Source organism: Ovis canadensis, chromosome 2, assembly GCF_042477335.2.
Source record: "Ovis canadensis isolate MfBH-ARS-UI-01 breed Bighorn chromosome 2, ARS-UI_OviCan_v2, whole genome shotgun sequence".
NCBI lineage: Eukaryota > Metazoa > Chordata > Mammalia > Artiodactyla > Bovidae > Ovis > Ovis canadensis.
In genome coordinates, this window is record NC_091246.1 from 226612852 (window position 1) to 226625309 (window position 12458).

Genomic DNA, 12458 nt, shown 5'->3' on the forward strand with positions numbered 1-12458 from the left:
TGTTTTTTGTTATTATAGTATTTCCTTCCAGACTGCTGAAGTGTGCACACTAATGTATACTAATGTGTGTACACATTTAAATATACTTTGCTCTACATCTTGTTTTTTCACTTAACAATAACATAGCATTACATATAGATATGCCTCATTCTTTTGGTGACAATATAGTATTCCATAGTGCATTGTATCATTACTTACTTAACCAGTCTGCTATTAATGGTGGTAGTATTTAGGTTATTTCTAATTCTTTGCTATTGAAAAGAATGCTGCAACACTTGCACATACTTTTTTGCATATATGTACAACTACAGATTACTATAATTGGTATTGCTGGGTCAAAGGGCACACATCTTTAATTTTGAAATATACCTCACACTGCTCTCTTTAAAAGTTATCCAAATTACCCCTCCCACTACCAATGTATGAGACCACCTGTGCTCACAGCCTTGCCCATATTACACACACCTTTTGATCTGCATCAATCATCTGAGAAGTGAAAGTATTTTCTTGCAGCTTTCCTTTATAGTTCTCTTACTATGAATGAGATTGAACAGCTTTCCATATTTAAAAGCCAGTACTTTCTCTTCTGTGAACCGTCCTTTCTGTGCCCTTTGCCCATTTAAAAATTACATTGCTCATCTTTGCTCATAAGTTTGTTGGAATCCTTTGTGAACAAAGGAAATTAACCCTTTGCTTGCTACTTGTGTTCCACATAATTCTCCTCAGCTGTCATTGGCCTCTGCCCCAACAAGGTTTTCATTTCCCTCAGTACAGGGACTGAAACTTAAATCTCTTTATATTCCTAGTCTTAATACCACATACATGGTAAGTGCTAGACAAAACTCTGTTGAGATAAAAGAAGTAAAAAGAAAGAGATTTGGAAGACTTTGGAGTGACCTAAACTAATCAAGAAAAGCTATGACAAACCTAGACAGCATGTTAAAAAGCAGGGACATTACTTTGCCAACAAAGGTCCGTCTAGTCACAACTATAGTTTTTCCAGTAGTCATGTATGGATGTGAGAGTTGGACTCTAAAGAAAGCTGAGCACCGAAGAACTGATGCCTTTGAACTGTGGAGAAGACTCTTGCGAGTCCCTTGGACTGCAAGGAGATCAAACTAGTCAATCCTAACGGAAATCAGTCCTGAATATTCACTGGAAGGACTGATGCTGAAGCTGAAACTACAATACTTTGGCCACCTGATGTGAAGAACTGACCTATTTGAAAAGATTCTGATGCTGGGAAAGATTTTTAAAAAGCAGGAGGAGATGGGGACGACAGAGGATGAGATGGTTGGATGGCATCACCAACTCGATGGACTTGAGTTTGAGCAAGCTCTGGGAGTTGGTGATGGACAGGGAAGCCTGGCATGCTGCAGTCCATGGGGTTGCAAAGAGTTGGACATGACTGAGTGACTGAACTGACTGAACCTAATCGATTCCTTCCTCTTATACCAAGGTCAGTCAAGACTGGAAACAGTAGAAACTCTGGCAAAATGAAAAAACAAACAAACAGGAAATCATCCACCCAATCCCACCCTCACCCAACACACACACACACACACACACACACACAACTGAGAGATACTGGGTAGCATACAGAATCAGTATAAGGGCTGCCAAACAAGACTCTGCAAACAGGTAGCCATCAAGGGAAGTTGGGCAGTCCGTACCACAGTCAAGGTCAGGGCATGGGACAGACTGCCTAAAAGACCCCTGTCCCCTCCATTCACTGCAGAGAGGCCTCCTCCCACCCAGGCATTGAGGTTGACATTCCCTCCTCCCGACACTAGAGGCCACTGCTGGCTCTGCCGCCACCGCTGTAGAAATGAATTCTCAACTGCCCCTGCCTCTCTGTGACTTGTTCCAGATTCCAGATTCCCAGTTGGCCCTCCCGACTGGCAGAATGTCTGGCTTTTGCCTGCACCCTTGGAGCCAGGGAGTCTGGGAGAGCAAGTTTCGGGTCTTGTGGCAGGTAGTGGCCTGCTTCCCATCAAAGCCTACACAGTGGGAATTCGCCAGGTGTAGGTAGGTAGGAGGCTCAGAGACTGAGCAGCCAGGAAAACCGGACAAATGCACTCCAGGCTCTGCTTTCATGTCTGGCTCAAGCCCTTCTCTTTGATGAAAGCATTTCTGGGTCACCCAGCTTAAAATACTGGATTCACATAGCCATTATTGTTCAGCTGGTAATGATGCCAGAGTTTTTGTATTAAGAGCCTGTGCTGTGTGCTTAGTAGTGTCTGACTCTTTGCGACCCCATGGACTGTATAACCTGCCAGCTCCTCTGTCTATGGAATTTTCCAGGCAAGAATACTGGAGTGGGTTGCCATTTCCTACTCCAGAGGATCTTCCCAACCAAGGGATCAAACCTGCATCTCTTGTGTCTCCTGCATTTGAAGGTGGATTCTTTCCCACTTGTACCACCTATTCACTATACCTCATGTGACTTTCAAAGAGCCCTAGGCATTACCTGTATTTAGGGAGGAAAAAACGAGTCCTTAGAAGTTTTCCTGTCACAACCTGTAGCACCAGGTTGCAAACCCAGGTCTGTCTGTTTCCAAAGCCTTGAGGTTTCCCAGTGGTCTATACTGCTGGGCTGGTATCTTAGGTTGGAGCTCTGTGAAGTTAGGGACTGGGCCACAGTCTTCTTTTTACATCCTGACAGCATCTACAATATACAAGATGCTCAATTAATGTTTGTGGATTGGCCTGGATAGCAAGTGGAAGCCAGTTCTAGAAGGTTCTCTCAATTTCCCATGAGGCCATGGGCTAGAAATCACTTTAAAGTGGAAGAGGTCTATTCAGGATCAGTTTGGAAAGAAAAACCTCGAATCTGGGGAATTGCCTCTCTGCCCCCCACCCCAAATGTGTCAAATGTGTCATAACAACATGTTCCCATCTGTTCATTATTTAATCATCCAACGGATTATTTTTGAATCCCACTAACTGTCCTTAATACTCTAGTGAGAGAGAGAAAAAAAAGGACATAATCTCTGCCCTCCGAAATTGACATTCTAGTGGGGGAGGTGAATGTCAGTCAAATAAACAAATGCTAATCTGTATCTGTGACCAGTGTGAGGAAATATGCCAAGAACAGCTGTGAGAGGCAGGTCTGACCTACTCAGGGAAATCAGGCGGCCTCTTTTGACGATGGGGCTGGAGCAGGGATCTGAAAGAAAGAGGAGGATTTAGGCCGCGAGGGGAGTCTGTGAGCCCTTGAGGTGGCGATTTTCCCCGGGTCACCGAGCCTGTCTGTAGGAAGGCCACAGAGGGGCCAGGGGCTGGGCGGCTTGTTTATTGGCGAATGCGTCACGCTTGAATGGAACCTGCCGCTGTCTCCCAGGTCCCATCTGGGGATGACGTTGTCCTGGTGCAAGCCCAAAATAGCCGGCTCCGCCTCCATCTCCCGGCAGCCCCTGCAGCAGCACGCCCCCCAGTCCACCCCCGAGGTGACAGGCCGAGCCGGCCTCCTCTGGGTCTCTAGTAGTTTCCGTGCCGCTGACGCACGCTTGCGCGCACAGCTGGGCCGGCCGCGTCCTACGCAGCAGCCGCGAGCCGGGCAGCCGGTGCCAGACGGTTCCCGGAGGGGGGCAGGGGCGGGGCGCTGCAGGAGGCCAGGGACTCCTGGCGGAGGAGGTGCGGGCGGGGGGCCCCGGTCAGGCTGCGGGGCCCTTGGCGTTTGCTGGCTGCGATAGGGCGCCCCGACTCTGAGTCCCGAGATAGCCGGTGGCACCCGCCTGCCAGGGCCGATAAGGCTGCCGGAGGGAGTCTAGTCACCGGCCGCGAGGAGAGCCAGCGGGCTCTGCTGCCCCCTGCGGGGGTCTCCAGCCCCAGGGAGGAGCTCTCGGTTCTTTCGGGTCTGACTCTACCTTCTCTACCCCGCAGCCCCCAAGGAGACCCGCCTGACGACTAACGAGTTGCCATGGCATCCTACTACGAGATCCTAGACGTACCGCGAAGTGCGTCCGCTGATGACATCAAAAAGGCGTAAGTGCCTCCGCCGTGCATCAGAAAGCCACTCACCCCACCCCACCCCGCCACCACCACCCCGGGGCCCTTCAGAGGCAGTGCGGAGAGAGCCAGGTCCTTAGAAAAGACTGTGGTGGGGTGGGAGGCTTCCTCAGAGAGTGACCCCTGCAGGGAGGAAGGAAACCCCTGGATGAATAGGGGAAAATGTGGAGCGAGAAGATCTGTTTACGAGCTGCAGTGTGGGCTCTTTTTCCAGTGCACCCACCCATCCTTTCTTTCCCTCAGTCTTCACTCCTACCCCATCCCCCAGCCTCTTAAGTGTGGGATTTCTGAGCATGCAGTGCAGACATGCTCAAGCACTGAGCCAGGAGGGACCAGCGGCCCCCGTACCCTTCATGGACACATGTACCTACCGTCCTTTGCAACCCCAGACCCAGCTAGCCCCAAGGAGGGGTTAGGGCTGGGACTTTCTCCCTCTCAGGTTATCATCTGCTGATACAGTATGTAGTCCTAGCACTGGCTGCAGAGGGGAGAGAGAGGGACTCCACTAAAACACTGCTGCAGAGGCAGCCCTAGCGGCTGGGACTGACCCGGATCTGAGTGGTGGAAGGGCTATGGTGGACTAACAGGAAATGGGTCACTGTGTTTCCTGGTGGGAAGTGCCTGCCTTTGTTCCCTGACCCTCCCCTCTGAACCCACTTCCTGCAGGTATAGGAAGAAGGCATTACAGTGGCACCCAGACAAGAACCCAGATAATAAAGAGTTTGCCGAGAAGAAGTTCAAGGAGGTGGCCGAGGCGTATGAAGTGCTGTCCGACAGTAAGGGCCAGGGTCAGGGGTCAGGGCAGGCCAGCACCTGTCACTCCAACTTCATGCCCATCACATTGCTTCCCAAAGCCATGCTGCCACCACCCTCGTCGCCTCCATGCCTCTTTCAACCTGGCAATTAAGTGCTCCTCTCTCACAGGGACTCTGGAATTCTTTGTTTCAATTCAGAGGAGCACCTACTGTGTGCCAAGCACCCTTTTATTTTTCCCCTTATCCCCTGTCTCAGTGTCTGTTCCCCAGGGTCTGATAGTTGCGGCATAGGTCCTGATAAGGGGAAGGAAGCAAGGCAGGGAACCAAGGTATGCTGAGCCTTCTCTGAGCCAGGCCTTAGGGGGTGTAATCTCCATGAGTCTTCATAGCCATTCTTCAAGACAGGATTTATCATCCCATTTGTCAGACAGGAAAACTGAGGCTGAGAGAAGTGAGTAACTTGCTCAAGGAATATGACTCCAGGTCTCTCATTCATTAATTCAAAAAATATTCACTGAGTGCTTAAGGTGCCAGGCTCTTGTTGGGCAGAGGAACAGTGAAGGACAAACAGGCTATGTCCTTGCCCTGATGGGTTTGTCACAGTCTGGTCAGGAAGGATGGACGTTAACCAAGTAAATGCAGAGACAAGGTTACGCTAAAGGAATAATAGGGTGATGTGATAGGGAATAGGGAATCACAGGCACCAACTTTTGTAGGTAATCACGGAAGGTCTCTCTGTGACATTTAGGTTAAAGCCCTGATTAATGATAACACAGTAATCATTAGTTAACATTTATGAAGCAGTGAGTGTCAGGGACTGTGCTAGGCAGTTTAGGTGGATTATCTCATTTAACCCTTGCAGCTATAAGGTCGGTGTTGTTATTGTGTCCATTATACAGATGGGAAGGATCCCTTGTGTGAAGGGCTGAGCTGCTGCTAAAACCATGGCCATGTTCATGTCCCCTGTTCACCCTCCTGCCCCCCAAGTGTCAGTCTCTGGACAGTCTTCAGAGGGGCCTAGCCTGGAAGTTGGGGGAGTGGTGGCCGTCATCCCAGAGGGAGGGAAAAACGATCCAGTCTCTCTTTTCAGAGCGTAAGCGTGAAATCTACGACCTCTATGGCCGGGAAGGGCTGACTGGGGCAGGTAAGTGGAGTGGGGACACCCCGGGACAGAAGTGGGTCAGGGAGGAGCAGGGAGGCCAGTCTTCTGCAGTGGATTTTTGCTCTCACTCCAGGCTCCTGGAGTCTCCGAGCCTCGGGTGGGGTCCCCTCACTCAGGTCAAGGTGCCTGCCCTGAGCCCCCTCCCCATGCTGCCTTTCCTCCAGGAACCGGCCCATCTCGCGCGGAAGCTGGTAGTGGCGGGCCTGGCTTCACCTTCACCTTCCGCAGCCCAGAAGAGGTCTTCCGGGAGTTCTTCGGGAGCGGAGACCCTTTTGCAGAGCTCTTTGGTGAGTGGACTTGGTGGGCATCTGACGAGCTGGGCTTCTCCCTCCAGGCCTGCCCTCCATCAGCCGGGAGGCCTTAGGCAGGAGGCTGAGAGGGAAACAGAATTCCACCGACAGAAGACTTTGTGGGGGTGGATCCAAGTGAGTGCTGGGACAGAACCTCACACATGCCAGAACCCACGTGACCCTATAGTGACACTTCAGAGACTCGCCTTACGTAAATGATCACAACAGTAATTCATTGTTAAACCTCCACAGTGACAGCCGTGAAAGCAAGACTCAGAACATCATGGGACCAGTGATAATGCCGTTACAAACAACAACAGGCGCTACCTGTTTGAATGGATAACTTTATCCCCACTTAGAGATGAGAGAACAGGCACATTCAAACAACTTGCTTAGAGTCACACAGCAGATGGCAGAGCGGAGACTTGTAGCTGTGTCTGCCTGACATCACACCAGGCTTATGCCTAAAACTGAAGGAGATGTTCCTTCTGCCCGTCTTCCTTTATTTACAGTGGCCGCAATTGACCAGGGAACTTTATCATATATAATACTAAAAATGAATTTGATTTATAAATCAGTCCAAGCTGAAATGTAACCAGTTGCTTAGCAGCTTCTATTTCAAGACTAAGATTAAGCAGGGTTCAGGGTCTTCTTTTGGAGAAGGAAATGGCACCCCACTCCAGTACTCCTGCCTGGTGAATCCCAGGGATGGGGGAGCCTGGTGGGCTGCCCTCTATCGGGTCACACAGAGTCAGACACGACTGAAGTGACTTAGCAGCAGCAGCAGCAGCAGCAGGGTCTTCTTTGGTGGTCCAGTGGCTTAAGACTCAGTGCTCCCAATGCAGGGGACTGGGGTTCAATCCCTGGTCAGGGAACTAGATCCCACATGCCATAACTTACACCCAGTGCAGACAAATAAATATTTAAAAAAATAATAATAAGAGCAGGGTTCACACATTCTGGGGGGCAGGGGAGGATCTTTTCACCAGATGATGGTTCATCTGCTTACTCATTGCAGATGACCTGGGCCCCTTCTCAGAGCTTCAGAACCGGGGTTCCCGACACTCGGGCCCTTTCTTCACCTTCTCTTCCTCCTTCCCTGGGCACTCTGGTAAGTGCCATTCTTTCCCATGCCTGCAAACGTTTGGAGTCCTGGAGCCCCTCACCTCAGCTCGTTGTTCTCCCACGCCTTTTCTCTCATGTCTCCAGAGCCCTGCCTCACAGAGGTTCCCGGCCCTTTGTGAGCACAGCCTGCCTGCCGGGTGCAGCCTCTGTCTAATGCCCCCTCCTCCCCCACCCCCCTTATCCCGATGCCAGATTTCTCCTCCTCGTCTTTCTCCTTCAGTCCTGGGGCTGGTGCTTTTCGCTCCGTCTCTACGTCCACCACCTTTATCCAAGGACGCCGCATCACCACACGCAGGTGAGGGCTTCTTCTGGGACCATGCCAGGGCTGCAGGGTGAAGTGGCAGTGGGGGGGGCCCTGCAGACGACTCGAGAGGCAGCTCCCTGAGGGCAGAGCCCAGTATGTCTTGTCCAGTGCAGCGCGGAGCCCGGACAGACTCCCACAGGATTCAGGCCCGCCTGCCCAGTGAACGATGCTGTCTTCCACAGGATTATGGAGAACGGGCAGGAGCGGGTAGAAGTGGAGGAGGATGGGCAGCTGAAGTCTGTCACGATCAATGGTGAGGAAGGGCCCAGCCACCGATCCCTGGCAGGAAGCCCGAGGCCCCAGAGCCCCCTCCCCAACCTACTCCTCACTGAACTTCCATGGGCCAGGGAGGCCAGACTGGCAGGATCGGAGATGGTGATCTGGGGGAAGGGGTGGGGGTGCCGGGACACAGAATCATGGGCTCTCAAAGGGCCCGCTAGCCACCATTGTCATGAGTTGGGATGCCTGGAGTTTGCAGAGCACATGACTAGTATCAAAGCCCTTGCACACACACCACCATATCCCCAGTATTCTTATAAGAACCAGGGGAAAGCAGGGCAGTTTGCACTCGCCCTACTTTTGATTTGCAGAGACAGAGCCTGAGCATAGCTAAACGGTCCTGACTCCTGGGTAGCCCCACGCCCAAGGCTTTGACCTACTTAGTGAAGGGTGAAGCCAGGAATGATACTCCAGGATGCAGGGTTCCTGGGGCTGACCTCTTCTTCCCACAATGCCACACGGTACAGGATGGCCACCCTTTGGTGCCCGCTGACTCTTGGAGCTCTGTGTGCTAATAAGGGCACTTCGTAAGCTGTCTTATTTAATCACTGGAACCATTTGACAGTGTAGGCACTCTTGTCATTCCCATTTTATGTATGAGGAAAGGGAGGCTTAGGGAGATTGAGTAATTTGTCCAAAGAGACAGTTTGTACCTGCTGAAGCTGAATAACTGGCCATGCTCATAAGCATGTAGGTTTCAAAATGCATGCACCCCCACTTCCAAAGGAGGGGCTGAGAGTGGCCAGAGTGCATGAGGCCGCCTGGCAGGCTTCCCGAGGCCTGGATCAAAGGGCCTCATGGTGGCCGTGACTCCTGCAGGTATCCCAGACGACCTGGCCCTGGGCTTGGAACTGAGCCGTCGTGAGCAGCAGCAGTCTGTCACCTCCAGGTCAGGGGCCACGCAGGTCCGGCAGACCCCTGTGTCACGACCCCTCGATGGCAGCCTCTCTGAGGAGGATGAGGACCTGCAGCTTGCCATGGCCTACAGCCTGTCAGAGATGGAGGCATCTGGGAAGAAACCGGCAGGTGGGCGGGGGGCACAGCGACGACGGCAGGGGCAGCCCAAGGCCCAGAACCACGATCCAGGCGTGCGGGAGCCCCATGAGGGTGCGAGGGGTGACACAGCCAAGCCCAGCCCCTCTCCGGAGGAGAAGGCCACTCGCTGCCTCATCCTCTGATCACCAGGCCCAGCCCACCCGATTCGGGGGGACTGGGAGTCCTGGTCAGAGAAGGGCATGGCCTGAGTTGCAGGAGCCCCTCTCCACCTCGGTGCTCCCTCCCCAGGTCCACCCCTCCCTCCAGCGTGGATTTGCTGTGCTCAGCCCACGGCTGATAGGTCCCTGGTGAAGTCCAGCGTGGGGGGACCTCAGGGAAGCGGGAGGGCCTGAGGAGCCAGGATGAACTTAATTCTTATTAGACGGGGAGTTTCTAAGGGGCATTAGTGGCTTGGGTTGGGCCTTTCATGCCCAGGCCTTCTGCCACCTGTGTTGCTGAATGATGTCAAGGAAGGAGGACTTGGCCTGAGGTTCTCTGAGCCAGAGTGGGCAGCCACAGCTCTCCTGGTCGGCTGCAGACACCCCCACCCCGGTTTCCGTGCGCAGTGTTGAGCTCTGACGTCTCTGTTGCTTCCCTCCTGGTGCTGCTTCTCCTCCCTCGCACTCTTCTCTCTGCAATTCCCCGCGGGCTACATCGCTTGCTTTCACTGCCTCCTGCCTGGCTGGGACTCCCTTCTTCCTTTTCCCCAGAAAGCCTCTTTGTGGCGAGGAAGATGCTGTGGCCCGTAGGGCCATAAGGTCTTCCGGGGAGGCTAGCTTGGTGGGGCGGGAGCCTCTCGGCCCGTCCAGATTCAGAACCGGAGCCTACTCCTCCTCCCTTCCTCTTGCTGCCTCAGCCTGCCCCCAGCCTCCGGACTAGCCAGAGGTGAGGCCGGCTAACCCTGGAGAGGGGGGATAGGGCCAGGGTGCCCCAGGAGGGAGGTCTAGGAGGGACCGCATCCCATCCTCCCGCACCATGCATCAGGGCTCAGGGAGAGGCCACAGGGCTAGCCCAGGGCTGCATGCTTAGCTCTGCCCTCCACGGCTTGCGGCTGATCCTCTCTCCTGTCACCCCACCCCCGCTCTCTCCCCAGATGTGTTCTGAGCTGGATGTCCGGGACCCAGAGTTGCTGCACAGTTCCAACAGGACAGCGCCCAACCCTGTGCACTGGGAGGGGACCCTCCATCCCTCTCGCTCACCCGTGCTGAGCATAGAGCTGGGCCTGGGTGGTGGGCGGGTGCCGGGTGGGAGGTAGGCTTAGCCTGTAAATGCTTCCCAGGGTGTTTGGTGCTGTTTCCTGGGGACTACAAGTCCCAGAATGCAACGCACCTCGCCTCCTTTCTGTTAGATGATGCTTGGAGGAAGTGGTGCGCAGTTAACGGAGCTGTGCATCTTGGGATATGTAGTTCCAGCTCTGGTCGGCCTGTTAACTCGTCGTGAGATGGGGACATCTTGTCATTTGATTTGTCCCTGGCAGGGGTGGCAAGAATGTGGATGAAGGGGGAATGTGAGCTTCGTTTCCCCTGATACCTCTTGCTAGCGCTGGGGTTAGAGTGTACAAATCAAGGCCCCGAGGCATCTGGGAGAGGTTATTTTCCTGTGGGCAGTCCTGGGGTCTGAGAATGAGCCAGGGCGGATTGGCTGAGCAGGGCGTGGTCTCAAGAGGGCTGATGGGCATGGGCTGGTGAGAGCTTGGAAGGTGGGAGGCCACCCTAGCGCTCTGGGGTGTGTGAGTGTGTGTGTGTGTGGCTGGAATCAGCATGTGATGGGTGCTCCGGGCATGCCGCTGCTTGTATGGCTCCTTTGGCCTCTGACCCTGCTGCCCATTCTTTCTCTCCAACACCACAGAAACTGCCTCTCCTCCTCCCTCCCTGGGGAGCCCGGTGGCCGGGGAGGGAAGTGGTGGAGCTGGGGTGTTGCCAGCCCCTGTGCCATTGAGTCTCAGTGACCTATCAAAGCCAGCTGGGCTGAGCTCAGACCAAGAGGGAAACACTGGAAGTCAATAAAGCTGAGTTTCGAGAGCTTAGTGGTGTGCTGTGTCCTGTGTGCTTCCTTCCCGCCAGCCAACCCTGTGGGGCCAGCGGGTGACACACCTCCCTTTATTTCTCAGACATCCAGAGGTCGCAAGCCTTCCCAGCTGACAGCAGAAGTCCCCTCTTTGACCAGGCGGCCCTCCCCTAATATGGTGTGGAATCCCAGGCTGTGCTCACATGCCTCACCTCTGGGGGCCCCCTGCACTGGGCTTTCACAGGCAGCTATTCTCCAAATGCAGGACCCCACCACCCAACTACTGCAGGGTCTGCAAGCGCAGCTAGGACCAGATCTGACTGGACTGAAACCTGAGGCCAACAGAAAGCCAGAAACTTGGTGAAACACCTCTAAAAACCTCCTCCTGAGGCCCAGAGACTGAGCATCACCTCCACAGGTCCTCTTAGCTTAAGGCTAGCACCCAGGGTCAGAAGCCTGCCTCTCTCACATGGAGTAGCATAAGTCTGCCCCAAGCAGGGTCCAGGGACAAGGGAGGTGAAAACTAGGTACCTCCCCCATCCTGTCTCTTCAGACACCTGCAGAGAGGCCCTCCCAGCCACGGGACAAGCACTTTTCCATCATCTTGCAGGGCAGTGTGGTTCGCCTCCAACTCTCTCTTCCATTCGGGGGTAAGCACTGGGCTTCATCCTCAATAGCCAAAGGACCTATATTGTATTTTCCTCAAAACAAGGAAGCAGCATGCCCTGAAAGGAATTTCAAGCCTCTGTCTTGAGAGAGAGAGAGAATCTGTTGGAAGTTTCTGCCCACTTCCAGCCTTTACAATGACCAACAGTGGTGTTGAGCTGCAGCAGAGCACAGATGAGGGGTGGGGGGCCAGAGGTCCACACACTGTCCCTTCATTCTCTGAGCAGGACAGGTGGTACTTGTCCATCTTTGATATGGGGGCCTGAGCCTTGGACTTCCCTGGAGGCTCAGATGGTAAAGAATCTTGCCTGCAATGCAGGAGACACGGGTTTGATCCCTGGGTCAGGAAGCTCCCCTGGAGAAGGAAATGGCGACCCACTCCAGTATTCTTGCCTGGAAAATCCCATGGACAGAGGAGCGTGGTGGGCTACAGTCCATGGGGGCGCAAAGAGCTGGAAAGGACTGAGTGACCAACACTTTCACTTTCTGAGCCTTGGCAAGGTGAGGCAGCCCTAATTAATTCCTGAGTAGCTCCAGGCTCAAGGCTCTTCTTGCCTCATTTCTATGTATACCACTGTTGTCCAAGGAACACGCGGATGGAGTCTCCTCAGGCCATACAGAGTGGGGGCATTCTGGGGGAATGGGGAGAAAGTGCCCTTTGCCCCCAGGTGAATGAATGTTGTGACATCTCACAGGCCTATCTGTGAGTCTTTACCAAAGTTTAGCTAATTCTGCTTAAGCTGTGGTGAGCACTTGGCCTGTATCACCTCATTTAGTCCTAACCTCCGTCCTGCGTGATGTATATTATTCCTGAGGCCAAAAGG

At 53.5% G+C, this 12458-nt stretch overlaps 1 protein-coding gene across 10 annotated transcripts; it reads left to right on the plus strand.

Moving 5' to 3' along the window:
- Nucleotides 1-3408: 3408 nt before the first annotated feature.
- Nucleotides 3409-10987, plus strand: DNAJB2 (DnaJ heat shock protein family (Hsp40) member B2). Of its 10 annotated transcripts, none has more exons than XM_069574604.1 (10): nucleotides 3424-3566; nucleotides 3886-3987; nucleotides 4678-4787; nucleotides 5857-5910; nucleotides 6093-6215; nucleotides 7237-7329; nucleotides 7536-7638; nucleotides 7830-7900; nucleotides 8746-8952; nucleotides 10055-10987. In XM_069574604.1, the coding sequence occupies exons 2-10, from the start codon at nucleotides 3923-3925 to the stop codon at nucleotides 10063-10065; spliced, it is 837 nt and encodes a 278-aa protein (XP_069430705.1). In that variant the 5' UTR covers nucleotides 3424-3566; nucleotides 3886-3922; the 3' UTR covers nucleotides 10066-10987. The 10 variants fall into 10 exon arrangements, 5 of the variants coding, with proteins under 5 accessions (XP_069430708.1, XP_069430705.1, XP_069430704.1 ...); XM_069574603.1 differs by having other exon boundaries at nucleotides 3431-3636; XR_011254044.1 differs by having other exon boundaries at nucleotides 3436-3636; nucleotides 8746-9846.
- The last annotated feature ends 1471 nt before the right edge of the window (nucleotides 10988-12458 follow it).

Coding starts and splice junctions, on each gene's coding strand:
- DNAJB2 (XM_069574604.1), top strand. CDS start 3,923: ATGGCATCCTACTACGAGATCCTAGACGTACCGCGAAGTGCGTCCGCT. Junction 4,788..5,856: donor GTATGAAGTGCTGTCCGACA/GTAAGGGCCAGG, acceptor CTCTCTTTTCAG/AGCGTAAGCGTGAAATCTAC. Junction 7,330..7,535: donor CTCCTTCCCTGGGCACTCTG/GTAAGTGCCATT, acceptor TCCCGATGCCAG/ATTTCTCCTCCTCGTCTTTC.